This window comes from Pelodiscus sinensis, chromosome 17, assembly GCF_052426305.1.
Source record: "Pelodiscus sinensis isolate ZL-2025 chromosome 17, ASM5242630v1, whole genome shotgun sequence".
Taxonomy (NCBI): Eukaryota; Metazoa; Chordata; order Testudines; family Trionychidae; genus Pelodiscus; species Pelodiscus sinensis.
Genome location: NC_143068.1, coordinates 13,536,446 through 13,556,347, shown reverse-complemented (window position 1 = coordinate 13,556,347; position 19,902 = coordinate 13,536,446). Strand labels below are relative to the sequence as shown.

General features: G+C 44.2%; 1 protein-coding gene across 1 annotated transcript in view; it reads left to right on the top strand.

Moving 5' to 3' along the window:
- The window catches only part of CDH26 (cadherin 26), a 47,807-nt gene extending 38,781 nt beyond the window's left edge, over positions 1 to 9,026 (top strand). The window contains exons 13-18 of the mRNA XM_025186156.3: positions 1,882 to 2,012; positions 2,480 to 2,557; positions 4,096 to 4,161; positions 4,314 to 4,367; positions 4,838 to 4,924; positions 6,214 to 9,026. Coding sequence (XP_025041941.3) covers positions 1,882 to 2,012; positions 2,480 to 2,557; positions 4,096 to 4,161; positions 4,314 to 4,367; positions 4,838 to 4,924; positions 6,214 to 6,429 — 632 coding nt within the window. The 3' untranslated portion in view covers positions 6,430 to 9,026. The remainder of the gene's footprint in view (positions 1 to 1,881; positions 2,013 to 2,479; positions 2,558 to 4,095; positions 4,162 to 4,313; positions 4,368 to 4,837; positions 4,925 to 6,213) is intronic.
- The last annotated feature ends 10,876 nt before the right edge of the window (positions 9,027 to 19,902 follow it).

Below are 19,902 nucleotides of genomic sequence, written 5' to 3'. Positions count from 1 at the left end.
GTCGTGATCAAGAAAGCTAACAGATGATTGGGCTGTCTGAAGAGCGGGTTAGAAAGTCACACTGTCCATGCTCATATGGCATCATACCTTGAGCTAGGATGCTCTCTTGTGGAATTGTGTGTTTGTCTCAGAAGTACAATGAAAATAGAAAGGGTCCAGAGATGAGCAGTAGAAATGAACGGTCCCAGAAATTCTTCCAACTAAAGAGAGTGAAAAGCTCAGGGTGGCATATTTTAGAGAGGAGAAGAGATAAAGGCGGCATGTGAAATGTGGATTCTTTCTCAGATTAGAAAGAGGGAGCATCTAATGAAGTTGAAAGGCAGGACACTTGAAATAGATAAAAGGGAATTCTCTCTTTTATAGCATATTGTTAACCTGTGGAATTCACTGCCACAGACATCTTAGAGGCCAAGAGATCTGTAGGAAAATAGAATGTTAGATAAAATATAGACATCTGAACAGACAATGATAAAATTCATCTTTGTTGGATGAAGTTAAAATGTTTAAGGATAAAACTGTTTGGGAATAGATATGCAGAGTTGTGGTAGCCCTGTTGTAATAGAGCCCAAGATATTAGAGAGACATGGTGGAGGGGTAATATCTCTTTTTCAACCAACTTCTGTTAGTGAGGGAGCTGAACTGTTGTGCTTATACCACAGAGCTTGAGGTCTGGGAAGCCTATTGAGTGTCACAGCTAAATGCAAGGTGGAATATATTGCTTAGCTTAAGAAGTTAACACTGATTTCAAGGGATCATTCAAGGGGCAGTGGCTTGTTAACACCCCTCCAATACTGAGGTAGGGATGGGAAGGGAAGGAAGAGGTAAGAAGCTGGGGGGAGGAAGGTTTTGATTGTTTTAATAAACCATAAATCCAGTGTCTCTGTTCAATCCATGAACTTTAAAGTCTAGAAAAGTTATGTTTGTGTTTTTATGGTGCTGTGTAGGTTTCCTATGAGGATGGGGACTGATAGGTTCTATATATAGCATGATCACTTTGTGACAAGTGTTCACCCACAGGTTACAGAGTGTTTGTCTTATTTTCCTGTGCAAATTCATTTGGGTATGTCTACACTTGCAGCCTATTTCGGAATAGGGCTGCAAAAGTAGGCATTTGGAATTGCAAATCAAGCCCGGGATTTAAATACCCCGTGCTTAATTTGCATCTTCCCGGCCGGGTGCCATTTTTTGAAATTTACAAGCCCGGAATAACGGCCCACGTCTTCACGCAGCAGTGAAACAGGCGTTCGAAATAAAGCCCTATTTCGAACTACCCATTAAACCTCATTGCAGAAAGAATAACAGGAAGTTCGAAATAGGGCTTTATTTCAAACGCCCGTTTCATTGCCACGTGTAGACGCGGGCCGTTATTCCGGGCTTGTTAAGTGTGGGGCTTTAGTGTCCCAGTACATGAGAGGCATGGGGGAAGGGGACAGAGACAGGTTGCATGGGCGACAGGTGGAACTCTAGTGGGCTACAGGCTATGGGTTGCCCACTAGTGGTCATGCGGTCCACTGAGATAAAGGAAGGCTAATCACCTGGCCTGCTCATTAGTCCTGGTTGCTCATCACTGATGGAGTAGGCTAGACAGAAATTTCCCATAGGGCCAGGTTAACCTCACTGTTGCCTCTTGTGGGGTTTCTTGCACCTTCCTTTGAAACCAGTTTCTGGAGCTGGCTATTGTCCGTGACAGGAAATTGAGCTAGCTGGACCCCATGTCTAACCCAGCCTGATGTTTGAAAGTTACAGAATAAAAGGTGACACAGGGAGGAAGGAATGATCTGAATTCTGGATCTCTACATTCACGGAGCTCAGAGAGGTGCCGAAGGGGTTGTTTTAAAAGGCTATGAAGTGGCAGTTCTGGTCATTCTTTTCACTTTTCAGTGTCTGTCTGTCTTCTGCTGCGGTGTTCATGCGGGTCTCAAACCAGGAAAAAACAGTCCTATCTCCCTTCTGAAGAAGGCAACCAGACTTTAATCAAGTACAATGAAGAGAGTGGAAACGTTTTGTCTCAGGTGAGCAATAGCGAACGTATCCACCTACCTATTGTGAGCATCTTGCCAGCTTGATACCTGTCTGTCTAGATTATCAACCATCTGGTCTTTTCACATATTTGGGGTTGAGCAGAATACTCCTCCTTTTCTCAGCTAACTGTGGCAGAAGAATGACCTATTGTATGGTATTGGGTTATTCAGGTTATGGGGACTAACTCTGCCAATTTCTGGGTAATCTTCTTCCTGGACACCTCATCCTGTCGGAGTGTATTAACAAGGTGAGCATGGTGCTTTGCTGAGGAAAGAGCTGAGTGGCTTCTCTGTCTCTGCTTGCCATGTGATACCAGCCTGTTTGTGAGAACTGGGAAATCACAGCCAACATGACGAAGGGTCGGGGTTGCAAAATACTGGTTGGTATCCAACAATGATTAATAGTTCTTTGTTCTGTACATTTAGTGAATGCATGTCTTCATCTCTGCCCTCCATAGGTTACAGCAGATGATTTGGATTATGCTACCCAGATCTTTGTGTATCCAGAAGTTAAAAAAGAAAAACAAATGTCTGAGGTAACCACCTGTTTGTTTATATAATCTTGTAAATGGAGGAGTCCCTTTTTAATGCCCAGCTGTCTGGAACGGCTTGTAACTGAGACCCCCATCTCAGGACTGAATGTTGGAAAACTGGGCTGACAACCCAGGATGGTGGTTTGTTCTATATTTAGATTTCACCAAACTGGTAACCAAGGTGAGCTCCTGGGTCACTATATCCATCTTACCATGGAGTCACAGAGCATTCCCTTAGACTCTCCAGCCTATCTTATCATCTGGACAGACTAGAGTTTGCAATGAAAGGTCACAAATAAAAAATCAGACCCCATCAGGTTGCTCCGAGTCCCAAGCAATCAGTTACTTGCCCCAGAGCCATTGGTATGCCAGATCTCACACCAAACATAACACTGGAAGCCTATTCTATAGTAAACTAACTACACTGCCAATTTCCCAAAAGTCTTCTCAGGATTCCCAGATTATCTCTGGCGATCTCTGCTTTGCATGTGGTACACTTCTCTCAGAATCAAAACAGCCCTGTGATAAAGAATCTTTCCTTGTATCCATCTTTTATAGCTTCATCTAACAAAAAATAGACAATGTCTCTACCCATGTGGACTTTTCTTTTGACAGTGAGTGAGGAATGAATTTTGAGTCCTTGACCGCCAGTCATCACATTTGATGGCCACTTGCTTTGAAATTAGCACTTTTCTAGTAAAGTCCATCATTAGGGGTATGTCTAGACTACAGGGTTTTGTCAACAAAAGTGGACTTTTGTCGACAAAACTATACCTGCGTCTACACTACCGCCGAGTTCTGTCGACATAACGACAACAGAACTCGGCAGTTTTGTCGACGGCAGTAAACCTCATTCTACAAGGAATAACACCTTTTGTTGACAGAGTTCTGTCAACAGAAGGCGTTATTGCATCTACACTGTTCTTTGCGTCTACACTCTCATGTCGACAAAGCAAGCCACTTTGTCGACAGAACTGGATGTAGTCTAGACGCTCTTTGTCGACAGAAGCTTTGTCAACAGTATCTGTCGGCAAAGCCTCTGTCGACAAAAGCCTGTAGTCTAGACGTACCCTAGGATTCCAGAAGGTTTATTTGATGGGTTATTTAGTTACTGGGGTGTTTGCAGTGTAAATGTTTGCTATTACATTATAACAGGACACAGACAAGTAAAAAAAATGGCTAAGTAAAAAAATCCCATTTCCATGATGCTTAAACACCAGATACAGTTTTATACATTTCACAATTGCTTTGGTCAATTGACCTGGGGCTTTGGTATGACCTGGCACCTGGTCTGCTAATGTTACTGAAGTGTCTAACATGCAGCCTATGACATCAACCACAGCGAAAAGAATAACTTAATACAGCCCTATTTGGAAATAAAAACCTTATAACTGAAATGAGATTGTGCTGCCATTCAAAACACTGTGTTTAGTCACTTATTTCCAGAGGCTGACATTTCTCAGGATTAGTCTCCATCCAGAACAAAATTCCCCTACCCCTTCACCCTCCAAGATTATTAACTCTTGTGTTTGTCATTGCAGGATGTAAAGGGAATGGTATCATCTCCTTTCCTTACATCCAGTCAAGGCTATAACCAAGTTCTGTGGGTAAGTAAACTCTACAAACTGTCATATTTACTATGTGTGTTTGGGATAGGATGGGGTGGGAAAGGGAGGGCAGATTAACCAGAGTGGGTTTGATTAAACCCTAATAACTTTCCTGGAATCATGCAACAGTTCCCTGTTTTTATTTTGTAAAGGATGTTGGTAGAGAGGTCCAGTCCATATCAGTAAGGGACGACCATAATTCCCAGGTAAGTAGAATGCTCACTAATAAGCTCCACAAACTATCTGGGTCTGGGTTACAGGTTAGAGAAATGCAAAGCATAATCCCTTAATTTTCATAGCATAACCCTGAGTCTGTAAACCTCATTTCATACACAAGGGTCTCTGAGACTAAGGAGTAAATATTGGCAGGGTCAGGTCTTGCATTTGGTGTCTTTAAAAGGAATCCAGTGAATTATTATGATTCACCATGTTCACGATGGTCATCCCTAGGGGCCAAGCAACACGGGGCCCCCATTGTGCTAGGTGCTGTACAAACGTGGAAAGCAGAAGGTCCCTGCCCAGGGAGCTTGCAGTCTAAATAGACAAGACACGTAGAGGAGAAATGGCTGTAACAGAGTGAGTGCTGAGGAATTTATTCAGACCAGAATGACACTTGTAAAATCTTGGTGGAGGGGCTTCGGTCTGACTGGGGTCCAATGCTGTGTGTCTCTTTCAGAAGGCCCAGTATTACAGACACATGAAGACCCTGCAAAGAAGACCCCTTGCTGTGTTTGTAGAAACAGTGGGTGAAATGTTGAATCAGGTAAGGAATGGCAGGTTTGGAACTCCCTGGTATTGTCAGTGGCTCCCTGCTGGGCTTCCATGGGAACTTTCCAGTTTGGCTGCTGCCCATAGGAGACACTGCCGGACTATCATTGTTGCCAGCTCTGAATGGTGTGGCTTCATCTTCGGTCTGAAGGGGCTAGGGCAGCCCACAAATTGGAATGTCCGTGGAAGCCAGGCCACCAACTGTTTGAGCCCTGTATCATTCTTGAGTTCTGTAGAATGGGAAAAGGGGCTAGGATGGGTGGAAAGGGCATTTAATGTGCAGCAAATTTCGAACCCCTCATAAGAGCAAGGTACAGAAGCTGGGGGAGCCTGAGGAGAGGCCACTTACAGCAATCTCTGGGCCTTTGCTGAAGCGGTCGTGTCTCCAGCACTTGGGGTACGTCTAAACTACATGGCTCTGTTGACGGAGCCATGTAGATTTGTTTGTTCGGCAAAGGGAAATGAAGCCGCGATTTAAATAATCACAGCTTCATTTAAATTTAAATGGCTGCCCCGCTCTGCCGATCAGCTGTTTGTCAGCAGATCAGGGCAGTCTGGACGCTCCCCTGCCGACATGAAAGCCCTTTATCGACCTCCCCGGTAAACCTCATCCAACGAGGCATAACAGGGAGGTCGATAAAGGGCTTTCAGGTCGGCGCGAGAGCGTCCAGACTAGCGCGCTGAGGCGACAAACAGCTGATCAGCTGTTTGACAGCTCAGCATGGCAGCCATTTAAATTTAAATGAAGCCGCGATTATTTAAATCGCGGCTTCATTTCCCTTTGCCAATCAGCCTAATCTATGTGGCTCCATCGATGGAGCCATATAGTTTAGACACACCTTTGGTGTGTCACCCACAAGTTACTGGGACACTTGCGTGTGTGTCACACCCACACCTTTTCCTTTCTAGACAGGCGCTGGGCTCTGTGGTGCTTCCCATTGCAGGTGCATGGGTGAAGTCCAGTATGTTACTCTTTCTGTTCTGTGCTGGCTGGGAACTTGTACTTTTTCATGGCTTCTTCTGACAGCTTCTCTGTGCTATTCTACTGCAGTACAGCTCCCAATTCCAGCGCCCTCTTTGGCATAGCTGATGGGCTGGGCTGCCTCCTGTGCATTAAGGAGGTTGTGTGCTGGGTGGGAATGACTAGCAGTGCTTACAGTATCATCCTGGGATGTCTTGCTAACCTGCTACTTATTACAAATCCCACTGAGTCATAAACAGATGTTATAATTGGAGTCTCCATACAGATTTTGCTTTCTCATTTGTTCTCTCTCCCTTCCTCAGGGGCTCTATCGCCTCCGTGACCAGGAGGAGAACATAACCACTTACCAGCCTCACATATACACGGAGGAGGGAAAGCTAGAGAGAAGCAGCTCTGTTGGATCCCTGCTGACAGCTGACCATGAACTGCCTGAGGATTTCTTGGACACTCTGGGACCAAAGTTTGCTGCTTTGGATGAAATCTGCCGGAAATCATTTCAGTCCAAGCCACTGTCATAGGAACAATGGAACTGTGGGGACATTCCCACCGGCTTGGAAGGGACTCGACCCAAGCACACACATCTGCTGACTTTTGGTGGCTGTCTCCTACAGGAAATGTCCCCCAAGTTGTGTGTATGGCTGAATGATACACTGTCAACAGCCAGGCAGTGGTTTGGATCGGTGTTTAAACTTCTTTCTGGGTCTTCCCCTTTGGGTTCTCTGCTTGGATTCACAGGCCCTTAGATGTCGGCACAGGGCTCTTTCTTTTATAACAATTACTCCCAGCTGTCTCTGAGCTAAAGAGACTGAAGTGCAGACCCAGTCTGGTCAGGTCCCAGGCATCAGGAAAAGCATCTCTGGCCTCCTGCCGTCAGCTGTTTTTCCCCGTGCTGATTAAAAGCTCAGCACTTTCCTTTATAGTTTCCCTTTGGCCAATTTTCTTTCCCCACTCGCTCTGAAACTTACCCAACAAAGATTGTCATTTCCATTAGCCAGCTGTAGTGGCCCCCTTTCTGCCTGCCCCCATGTGATGCAGAAAGACACTGTTATTGTTGCTGGTACTGAACATCATGGCTTCCTCTTCTGTGTGAAAGGGTGAGCACAGCCCATGAACTGGAATGTCAGAAGAAACAGGTCACCAGTTGTTTGAGCCCTGCATCTTTCCTGAGTTTTATAAGTATCTGTTCTCATCCCTCACACATCTAGAGGTTGGAATCATCTGGAAGTAGGAAGCTGTTTTAAAATCCAACAGATGGTGCTTAAAGCCCATGTAGGATTGTAGAAGAGGATGAAAAGCCACCATCCCGATGATATTCACAGTAGAGCTGCTGGGAGTTTAGATCACGGAGCAAGCACAGATTGTGGTAAATGCTAAGGTTTTTTTTTAATTAATTAGCCATTGAAGGCTGTTTCCTGCTACTCCTGAATCTGTGTGGCTGATCTTCTGTATGCAGCTTGTTTTCCACCCGTGGATGCTGGCTCACACCCATTTTATGTGGGCAAAGCCTGTGTTTGTACATTCAAAATAGGTATGTGCTCACTTCAGTGAGTGCAGACATGTTGCAAAAGCAAGTGTCTAGAATCCGGAGGTGGGCCCAAAGTTTCTCCTTGTTTGGCTAGGAAAGAGCAGAAGTTTTGCGGTGGGCTCAGGATGTGGTGTGGGTTGCTTTGGCAGAGCAAAGGAAATAGATGAAAAGTGCCCATAAGGTTTCCATCTAGAGCAACTTCCTGGCTGCACTGTTCCAGGGACATTCTAAGTTCTTTGCTGGGGCAGACACATGCTGCTGAAATGGGCATCTTGGTGCATGCAATAAATAATTTTAAAAACAACACTAGTGGCCTATTTTAGTTTAAAAACAGCAAAGATATCTGTGTCCCTTTCCATTTCTCATAAGGAGTCCTGAAATTTAAATCTGCTCGTGATGGATGCACTTGCTTTGAGCTGCATCTTGAAAGTCTGGAACCACTGGAGAAAGATGATGTCTCAAGTCTGGTTCGGCATTGACTCTGCTTCTGTATTTGGTTTTCAAATGTGCATATGAGGAAAATACTCTCTCATATAAATACGATGTTGAAAACAGTAACAAAACTGTAGAACATTTTCTGCCAATAGGGGATATTAGTTTCTTAAGCTCAGCCAAAAGATGATCAATGACAGACTTCTAACCCTCCTTTCCAGTTTATAATTTCAGGTGTTCTCAACCAATTTCACTGTTTTCCTTAGTATTCAATATCGATGTTCAGAGAGTGGTATTATCTAAGAGGTTATGATATAGCTGGAGAGTGTTTTCTGACCTTGTGAAAAGTCCATTTAGGTGTGCAATTATATTGATTTTAGTGCACTGGTCCAACATAGTTTGTTATTCCAGGAAGTCATGAAAAGTACACAACCACCCCGTTAGATGGTTTTCCAAACATCTTTCCCAGAACTACAACTTCCTTATCATGGATTCAACTTGGATGTGCACATTGAAAACTCTTATGTTGAGGCCCTGACAAGATCAATATAGGTCATTGTCCCATGAGAAAAATATGTGCTAAGTAAAGTAGGAGCCAGTCGTAATTTTCCATACATGAAGCTAGTGGAAAAGATGGGGGCTGAAAAAAAACAAAATTCTGTTTTAAGCTCAAACAAGTACACAAGGATATTACCCCACGAGAGCCATCTAACTTCAATAGGGGTCAACAGATAAGTGTGTACACTCCCCATTTTCTCACAAAGTCTGGGAAATATTCTGGAATTTGATGGCTGTGATTTTATGAAACTCACGTCCTTCAGCTCCTGGGTTTTACCTCAAGGACTTGTCTATGGACACGGCAATGAATCCAAGAGACATTTGATGCAACCTTTTTTGTTTGAGCTACAAATCTGGAATACTTCCTTATCATTGATGTGGCCCTGTCAGTGCAAATGCCTAGGCAATGAGACCTATTTATTTCTCTTTTCTTGGAAATATACATTAGTCAGATTGAAGCAGTCTTCCCCAGTTGTGCATTTTTTAAATGACTGGCAAAACAAGAAGTCTTTTTCAGCCATTCACATAACGTACAAACACTAGAGAAATTGATTAGCAATATTTGTTGATTCATCCAGTAGTATTGGATAAAATGGACTATTTTTCATTCTGTGTACAATTGTGGGCTCTACGTTACTTGACATGTCATTAATTCTTTGCAACAACATATTATTGGATAGAGGCTCTATGTAAGAATGTTTAAATATCAGTTAATTTACTAGTCGAATAGTTGATTAGAGTCCCCCGCTAACCCCGGGTTCTGGGGAAATGCCACACGGAACCCACAGTCAGTTGGGGAGTCCCCTGCTGACCCCGGGATCCATGTTACACTGCCAATTTGAAATGCCACACAGAGCCTGGGGTCAGCGGAGGACTCCCCATCTGATCCTGGGCTCCACGCAGGATTTCAGAGGAACCCGGGATCAGCTGACCACAGGTTCTGCGCAGCATTTCCTCAGAACCCGGAGTCAGCTGGGGACTCCCCAGCTGATCTCAGGTTCTGTGGAAATGCTGCATGAAGCCTGGGATCAGTTGCTGACTCAGAGCTCCATGTGGCGCAGCCCCTTTGAACGCCATCCCAGTGTTTCAAAGTGGCAGCACCACACAGCTGTGCAGCGCTGCCTTTTTGAAGTACCCCCTTTTCCCCCCCTTTGCTGCCTCTATCTGATAGAGGCAGTGGGGGGTGGGGAATCAACTAGTCTACTTTACATCCTTAGAACTGTGTCAATCCTTTTTGCAGGCTTGTCTCTGAACATGCAATGAACTACATCTTTTATACATGGACCAATCAAGCTTTCTTCTATGGTATGGAGTTTTGATGCTTTTGCTATGCAGTAGCTCACTCAGTACGACATTTCAAGTGCATTTTCATTATCAGTACTTGCTTTGTATATAAAACTGGTAATGTCACTTTTCCACTTGGCAAATATTCACTTGAAAAAATCAACAAGCATGTTGAGTTGTGCAGAGTGCATTCTTTCTCAAGTAGGGAAGGTTTGAAGCTGCTGTTTACTAGAACAGCTCCACAAATTATGCACTGTGGTTTTGGACATTCTTGATCACCATTGCACATACGCCCATATTTTATATAATTGGCAACATATTTTCTTTTCTTCACAAGTGACCTTCCAAGACCATCATGATTATTACATTTAGATTTTCCACACTTTGGACTTGACAAAACACTAGCTTATGTGGAACATTCATTTTCTTATGTCTTTACCCTCTCCGTTTTCAGCCACTGTTGTCCATGATCAGGACAACAGTTCAAATAAAAATAACACACCAAGAAAATTAACAAACAAATTAGTAAATGAGAAGATTCACTCTCATCCCACAGGAACAAAAGAGCATGTCACAGAGAATGGCTTAGTATTGACTAAGGGACATTACTGCCTGCTACAGTGGTTACAATGACCTTGGTTCCTGTTTGGCATGCAAACACTTTCTTCCATCAGTAGAGATTCGTTTCTGAGAACCCCCCACAACATTTTGTGAACCTGCAAGGGTTCATGAGCCCAAGTCTGGGAACCACTGGTTTAGAAGATCACAAAGGTCCTTTCTGGCCTTGAAATATTTGACTGTCTATGAGGCAGTATACTACTACAATTACAAATAATTTTACAGAAGCCTTTGCAGCATCTTCAAAAAATAATTTGAAAAATGTGAAGCATGCCTGCCACGTGGTATCAAATTTACCATATTAATGTGTAGAACCCTGCAAATCTATATATCTACTTTATATTAATGGACCATGTTTGTAGATCATGGATAGATGCAGATCCAAATTTTATATCTAGATTGCTGCAAAGATGTGGGTATCTGCTTTATATCCATGGATGGCTGCAGATACATATTTTGTGTCCACACAGACTCTAGTAATGTGCTTTTACTGTACTGTGCTGTCACAGGTGTGCCGCCACTGTTTGGCGGTCCATGCCGTTACACATTTGCAAATGTCCTGTTGTTAGTATTAGGTGCCTCACTAAAGCTGCAGCTTGCTTCATGCTAAGGACCATGGACAGCAACAGTGGGCATGAAAGCTCACTTTCTCCAAAACACCTGTTTCCAGAAAGAGAAATGACATGGTAATTGTGATGGAGAAGTAACACAATAGGCTTCCTCGTGCATCACTGACAAAACTCTTGATACCAATGGTGATGGTAAAGCTAGAAAGGATCCTGGAAATTGCCTCAGGGTACACTGAAAGTAACTGTGCAGTGTACACACACACACACACACACACACACACACACACACACACACACACACACACACATGCATGCACACTGTAGCAGGACAATGGACTTATGATATTGATGTTTATGAATGAGGAGACGGAGGATGTCTGAAGAAGCTACTCTACAACCACTAGCAAATCATCATGTGTAGCAGGAGATGGGACCAGCCATAATCTCATTTCTCTGTTGTGTTCTTTCTTCATGAGAAAAGCAAAATGCTCCCCAGAAGTAGAATGGTAGGTCTCTATTATTGAGGGCTGTATAACAGAGACCCACTATTCCAGGCATTCACTATTGTATCTCCTATGCCAACTTACCTATGCCATAAAATAATACCATCCACTCCAACCCATCCAAGGAGCACAAAGCCCTTTGAGGATGCTAAATTAATGCAACCTTCCAACATGACTGTGAACTATGGAAGTAACATCCTTCTTGCAGAGAATGGAAACTAAGGCCAAAAAACACTGACACCCAGTATTTCTGATCCTGCATTCTCATTTCAAAGTTTACTCAACCTATCGATCCCTGTGCTCAGCTGCCATTAAACCAATGAGTCAAAGCTGGAAACCTTCACTCCAGTTTGTCTAAAGCACTTTTGCTGAAGGGTGAGGAGCTGTTTTTCTACATGCCTAGGCTATTTCTATTTGCTAACAATAAATCATTACTCTGATAAATTGCCTTTAACTGATCATTGCAGCTGGGAGCTTAGATAAAGCCCCCCTTTTTTTAGCAAGCCCACAGCAAAGTAGCAACACCTACAAGGACTGTTGTATTACAAACTGTCCCCATGGGAGTGAGATGTGAATTGGGTTGCCCTTCTCCATTTAGGGTCCTGAAAAGTAAAACAAAATTTAAAAAACCGCAAACACCCTCTCCACACGCACAATAAAAGCTTGTCACTCTTCACAGGTACTTTTGTCATATATCACACACATACTGACTTGATGGACATGCATGGAGGAGGGAGGTGTGTCAAATCCAGAGTCTACAACACCAAAAGCAGAAGGCAAAGCCCTTGAGCTGAAAGAAGGGGCCCACCATTACAGGCATTCACCATTGTATCTACTATGCCAACCTTTGCCTACTCTATAAAATAATAGCACCCACTCCAACCCATCCAAAGCTTAAAGCCCTTCATACACACTAAATTAACCTTCCAACAGGACTGTGAACTATGGAAGTAACATCCTTATTACAGAGAATGGAAACTAAGGCAAAAAACAGATACTTTCTCGGTCACGGTCACCGAAAATCCCTTGCTCAAAGCCAGAAAACTTGGCTGCCCTGGCCCTCAGTCCTGGATTTTAAACACAAGCCCTTGCTTTCCCATTTCAGTGCCTAGAGTAGGGGCCTCTGATGCTGCCTTCTAGGATCACGCTTTTTATCTGTACTTATATGGGCTGCAGCACTATGCAACCATTATTGAACTTACCGTGCAACACGCCCATGAGCTAGAGCAGTGCTGATATCCCCATGCTACAGGCAGGATGCTAAGGCACAAGAGTGAATGGTTTGCCCCCAGACATGGGTGGAGTCTGTGGCAGAATGGAGAATAGAGAGTTGAGCTCAGAGCTCTCAGCTGGTACCTGCACCACAAGGCCGTCCTTCCTCTCACACCCATCAGTCGTGCAGTTACGTGTGCAAAATGCCTGGTTACAGTTCTCATCCATGTTCACCTTTTCACACCTAAATGCATGCGGCTGGCCACACTGTTTCCTGCCTTGCGCACATAATTGTAGTAATTATACATCCAATTTAATTGCATAATTGGTTACTTAGTTATTGGAACATCTGTCTGTGTGTTTCAAAGCCTCTTGCTAGTGGCTTCAAAGTGTGCATCCAAGGACCTTAAATCCTATTATAAATATTTCCGGGAAAGCAAATGAGCACCAGCACCCCGGATCTGGAAGCACAGACCAGTGAAGTGCCTTGACCAGATTCACAAGTGAGACACTGGTAAAGCTAAGAAGAGAACCCAAGCAGTGGGATTCCCAGTTCACTGCTCTAACCCCTAGACAACACTCCCTCCCTTGTCAATCAGTGTGTGGATTTTGACTGAACTGGCATTTGCTCTCAAAAGGGTGTTTAAATTATTCCATTAATCTCCTACTAGTCTAAAAACTCAAAACATCTGCTCAAGGCATGAGTAGCTTTTTAGCATCGTTTGGCAGCAGGGGAGCCCAAGCTGATGAGGTCTGTCCTCTCTACTAGATTACTACAATCAAAAAGGATTATTTGGATGCTTTAAAGCGACATTATGATTAATAGCTAGTGAGAAAGAAGCATAAATCAGGAATATCTCACCCAGATTACACATTTGCATCCATCATACTTTTACAGGCATAACTGCAGGAAGCCAGTCAATAAATGGCTCTTAATCATGGGAGACCAAGTAAGACTCTAGAGACATGCAGGCTTGTGGGTGGCTGGAAGCAGCAAGTTTTCTTGTGTCACTTGCCCATGTCCTACTGGAAAGATGTCCCCCTTCAGTCCCTGTGACACTTGGCTAGTACCATCAGTTGCTGTTATAATACCTATAACAATAATACAGGATCATTGTTCAGCCTTCCAAACTCTGGGTGTAATCTGTTTTTTGCGGTTTTTTTTTAGTGTCAAGCTTCCAATCAAGACCACCCATAGGTCTAAATTTCAAGCGCTGGTCTTCTCATTCCCCATTAAAAGTTAGGGCTCCAAAGGAAAGCTGCTCTCCTTTAACTGTGTCTGAAATATTTTTTGGACAAGCTACTGTAGAAGCTGTAGAAACCATTTTCATATTTAGCTAGAAGCCATCTTGTATATCAGAAACCATTTCAGCTTCTCTCTCAAGCACGTAGACCAGAGTGAACTTTCTGTCATCCCGTGAGAAGAGGCCTACAGGAAGGGCTATTGGTATGTGTTAATTGGGCTGGTTGGGACAGAAGATGTACTCCCTCGTACCTGTCCACCATCTTGTTGATAAGGCTTTGTTTTTCCAAATTTAATTGAAGAGTCCTGTAATTGGATGCCCTGACGTCAGACTGTTTGGCTAAGGGTATAAAGATACCAGGATTGATTGTATTAAGCAGCTTTACTGGGCCCAACTTTGCTGGGACCACGTTTGGCTCACTATGCTTTACTAATAATCAATAAAGCAATCAGTTGTTAGCCGCCTAAACAGAGAGGAGCATGTTTTTGCTTCGACACTACTTACACACAAAAACCTCCCTTTTGTAAAAAGCCCAAAGACATTTTTTTTGCACATTTAAACCAAAACTATTCGGCTGGACTCTTTTTTCAGACTTCTTTGAATGTGTTGCAACAAGTGGGCTAGTGTGTATGTGCTGTATGGCCTTGTTCAATAGAACCAGAACTGCTCCATTATGTGTTAGGCACATAAAATTCGCACACACTGGGTGCATATTTTGCCTGTTTAACTCCCAGTCTGGTGCCCAGAGCAATGGATTAATCCCCAACAGGTTCCTAGCAGACGATTTAGACTGTGAGAAACACTAACAAGAACAGGTTTCAGGGATAGCTGTGCTTGTTAGCCTGTTTCAGCAAAAACAAGAAGTCTGGTGAGACCATAAAGACTAACAATTTTATTATGGCTTAAGCTTTCATGAGTTGCAATTCACTTGATCAGATGCATGCATCTAATGCCATAATGAAGCTTATGACATAATACAATTGTTAGTTGATAAGATGCCACCGTAATCCTTACCGTTTTTACTCACAAGAACAGTTGCTTCAGAGAGCTAAGCAGATGATAACATACTAGAGGGTTGTGGTGGCATATGCACTCCCCATCACCAGGGTGATTATATTCTGGAGTGAGGATGCCACGTCCTCGGCCACGAGGCAACTGACCGTCTCTACAGTCCATGAAACTTTCCTTGTCTCATGGTAACCCCAAGTCTATAAGTGGCCTTGCTTGCAGGGCAGTGTGGCCCAATGGCCAGAGTCAGTATACACCTCCTTGATCCAGGACAGTGTGGCCTACTAGCCAGGGTCAGTAAATAGCCCTCAGTTCAGGGCAGCTGGGCCTACTAGCCAGAGACAGTATGGTTGGGGCTAATGCCCTGGTATGGTAACCTGGACCCATGCTGCTCTACTGGGTCCCAACCCAGGGCCCTGTGAGTAGCAGACTGGTCTGCCACTCCCTCAGCAGAGAATCCAGCTGAAACATGCTGAGTATATCTGGGTAGAAGAGGCTGCACCTGCACCCTTCCTGGGTTACTTCCTACTGCTTTGGTTGGACCAACGTCCCACATGGTAGCTGGGTCTTCCATTTCTCTGGCAACAACTTCTCCCTGGAACTCCGCGGTGGTTGCGTTGCGGCCTTCTCCTGGTCTTCGGTTCCCACCGTCGGGGTTACTGGCTGCAGCAACTCAGGAGCTCCAGCTGGAAGTCCTTCTTCTTCACTGGACAGCCCAGACTGAGCTGCTCTGCTGTCTTTTATACTGCCCCATCATTTGGAACATGCCTGGGAGAGGGGGCGGGACTTCCTCCGCCCACGGGGTCTTAGCCCCACCTGCTTCAGTGTGGGGTATGCTCTCCCCGTCACAAGGGTTCAGAAGGGAATACCTGCAATATGGCAGCAATGAGAACTAGTCCCCAGAACTTGTGTGTTCCGGAAACTCCAATCCATATACAGGAATGTGGAGCTGTGTTATGCAACTGACCCCAGAAATAAGTAGCTGCCAGGACTGCAAAGGGACCCTAGCAGAGCAGAGTTGAGCTCAGCTGTCTCAGGCAGGCATCCTAACCATGAGGCCATTGCCTAATGGGAAGCAGTGTGACAGGTACAAATACACGAAGAGCAAGTGGCATGTGCTGCTCAGTGAGAGGAAATGGTAGAGATGAGGCCTGATGCTGTAGAATCATAGAACACTAGAACGGAAAGGCATTGACTGCTTAGCCTGCAATTGTATTCTGATTGTGATGCTGGCAAATAAGGGTGTGCAGCCCATATACAAGTCACTGATGAAACATCACTTTGTGGTGTATTTTTTGCCTGATCTTTTTCTTCCCCTTTACTTTATGCATTTCGACAACGATTAGTGTCTGACCAAAGCTGGAAATGCCTGGGTGAGGCTGTACAAGCTGACAGTCTCAGTCCAATCTCTAGTGCTCCCAGTTCAAAATGACCCTCCAATGTGCTCTGGATGGTCATGGACCAGCTCGGAGAGAAAGCACAGCTGGGAACTCATCCATATGTAAACAGACCATTTGTAAATGACCTGCTTGGTCGCTTTGCCTGGGTCTTATTACCAGCTGCAGAGATATTTCATCCCTCCCTGTAGTAGGGATCTCTCCTCCTGCAGAAGAGGGCAGTGGAGCTGAATTAAGTCATGAGGATGCAGTTTGGATGGGATGGGAGAGGACTTCTTGCCCCCAAACTGCTGTGGAACTTCTCACTTCTCTAGACTGAACCTGCTCATTGAAACTTAACCTGCTGACCTTGATCTCAGTAATACAGGGGGTTCTTTCTCCTTGTACCAAAGCAGGCTGCTCCAAAATGCCTGTTGTCATTGTTTAAACCACCGGCCCCTCCCTGCACTGCACTCAGGGGCTGGGGCATTTCTCAGGCAACTGGAAGCACTTGACAAAAATACCCCAGTGACGTATCACCCACTTTGTTAGAGTTTATGGCTTAACTCTTGGTGGTCTCCGCAGGACTCTGTGCTACCCTCTCATGTTCACGTGGCACCGTTCATCATGAAGCTCTGTTTATGTGTTTGACATAACATATCAGGATCAGCTCAGCCTTACAGAAATGCAGCCACTGCTGGCTTGCAACATACTGTTATGAGCTGAAACCGGGGTATGAGTTGAGCTAAATTCCAAGTTAGATTGGTAGGTGAGAACTCACCCTTCAATTAACAACATGAGCCCTACCTAAGACAAAAGATGATGGCAGGTTTTTTTTGGCAACCTATTCCTTTGGAGTGTGTGTGGGGGTGTGTCTGTAAGAGAGAGGGAGGGAGGGAGGAGCTGAGAGAGAGACAGACAGCCTGAAGGAGCAGCTGAAAGCCTGGTAGCTGACGCTGGAAGAAACATGGAAAGAGGTTTTTGGGTAAGAGATGGAGGCTGCTTTTGGTGCCGTAAAAAGTAGCTGTTTCCTGCCTGCCATTTGAGTCCCTCTGTGCTCAGGACTTGGTAACTTCTTTGTATATAAAATACCAGACTCCATCAATTTCTGCTTTTAACTGGAACCATCTACTGGACTCTGAATTTTTTGCTAGCCACTCAGATTAAAATATGGTAATAATATCTACACTTCATTTCAGTGACACTACATGTATATTTAGACGGGGGTTGGGGGGGAGATTTTGACAGGAGGATAGGCAGGATATATTGGCTTGTTGAAGGATTTGGCTAGGACACTAATAACCACAAGTAGTCAGGGGTTCAGTTTCATGGATCATCTGAGGCAGCATCCCCAGCTGGGCAGAGTCTCTCAACTCTGTGACACGTCAAAAATTCCCAGCAGCACCTAAAGAATGATTCTGGTCTGTATTGTCTCTTATGCCAACCACATCCTGCTGCATCTGAGGCTTCAGCTACACTGCCATTTTTTTCGGAAGATATGCAAATCGTGCTTCCATTTGCATATCTTCTTCCGATTCTTTTTGTGGAAGAGGTTTTTCTGATATTTGGCCCTGTGCAGATGGGGCCAAATGTCTGAAAAAAACCCTCTTTCAAAAGACTCTGTGAACCTGGATTTATGAGGAATAAGGGGTCTTTCGAAAGAGTGTTTTTTTCTGACATTGGTCCCCGTCTACATGGGGCCAAATATTGGAAAAACCTCTTCCAGAAAAAGAATCAGAAGAAGATATGCAAATGCAAACATGATTTGCATATCTTCTTCCGAAAAAAAATGGCAATGTAGCTGTAGCCTGAGTGTTTTTCAGTAGTGCAACCTGACATCTATTACACGTTTGTTCTTGCTCTCCTTCTCTCCAGGGCTGTGTCCAGACTCCATGCCTCCGTCGACGGAGGCATGTAGATTAGCCAGCTCGGAAGAGGGAAATGAAGCCGCGATTAAAATAATCGCGGCTTCATTTAAATTTAAATGGCTGCCCCGATCTGCCGATCAGCTGTTTGTCGGCAGATCGGGAGAGTCTGGACGCGATGCCCCGACAAAGAAGCCTTTCTTCATCGACACAGGTAAGCCTCGTGAAACCAGGTTTACCTGTGTCGATGAAGAAAGGCTTCTTTGTCGGGGCATCGCGTCCAGACTCTCCCGATCTGCCGACAAACAGCTGATCGGCAGATCGGGGCAGCCATTTAAATTTAAATGAAGCCGCGATTATTTTAATCGCGGCTTCATTTCCCTCTTCCGAGCTGGCTAATCTACATGCCTCCGTCGACGGAGGCATGGAGTCTGGACACAGCCCAGGAGTAGACTGTCCAGTGATATGGGATAATGGGATATGGGATGATCTGGTGCCAACCAGATATTTTGAAAATATTATAAAACTGGCACCTGTAGGAGAAAGAAAGAGCCTGAAGCATGGGCCTGGTGCTTGAACCAAAGTAAGTAAGAGTTATACTGTGAGTAATAGACAGGCCTTGTCAAAAGTAGATGTTTTCCTGCAAGTCAGTGTCTCTCAGCACTAGAACTGCTAACATGGAGGGAAGCACATGAAGTATGTAAATACACGCCACCAGGACAGTACAGGGACATCCTGCTAAGTCCGTGATAAAATAGAAAACAATAGAAAATAATAGAAAACACCAAGAAACAAATAGAAAACAAAAAGAGTGAAAGCATAGCAATGGGCAGTGACTGCTTTGGAGGAAAGTACAAAGGGAGGTACCAAACGTGTCATTAAAGACGTAAGCTGGGTATCACAGATTGTTCATTTCTGTCTATAAATATTGGAGTACCTCGACTTAATTCTTTGGCCGGCCTAGCAGGTGATAATAAAATCCATACTATCGATTGAGCCACGTTCATTGTCCTGGGTACAACTACAAAGGGGCTCGGAGGCCATCTGGCTACCGACAACTATTAATGTACTTCGACTTGACAATAAACCTGACTCAGGTGCCTTTGTATCTTATCTAAGTCTGTGGTCTTTCGGGGTGAGAAGTCTATTATGCTAGCTACCTGCACAGAGCTGGCATGATATACTGAGGGAGCATATGAAAACCTACGCAGCCAAGCGTTTATCATCACTGATGGAGCAGGAGACCTGTCAGGATGCCACACCAATGAATCCTGAATTTACTGTATCACTGTCCTGTACTACTACAGCACCATTTCTTTATGGACAATCAGGGGAAATACAGCAAAAATGTTGGAATCAGAAATTCATAACCACAGGGGTAAAATACATTGGTTGTTCATAAATGTTGAACATGATAACAGATTATTAATAATTTACTAAGATTTCCTTTGTTCAACATTCTCAAAAGTAAGGAAAGAAAATTATTTTGGGGATGTGATTAGAAAAATCTTGAACAGCACTGAGAAATATGAAATATTATGGATTCTGACTGAGGCTTTTGCAATATAAAGCAATCAAGTAACTAACCAGAAGATGGCATCAGTAAACCAGATATGGAAGAATATTCCCTGTTGCTCAATTCAAAACAAACCTCTTAAGGAATTCTTTTGGGCAAGAGAGGTTGCCTGGCAGGGAATGAGGGGTTGTTTCTTCTCTCACCTGCATCATTTGAGAAAAGGGCTCATTCATAGATTTTCAGGCCAGAAGGGATCATTGTGCTCATCTAGTTTGACCTCC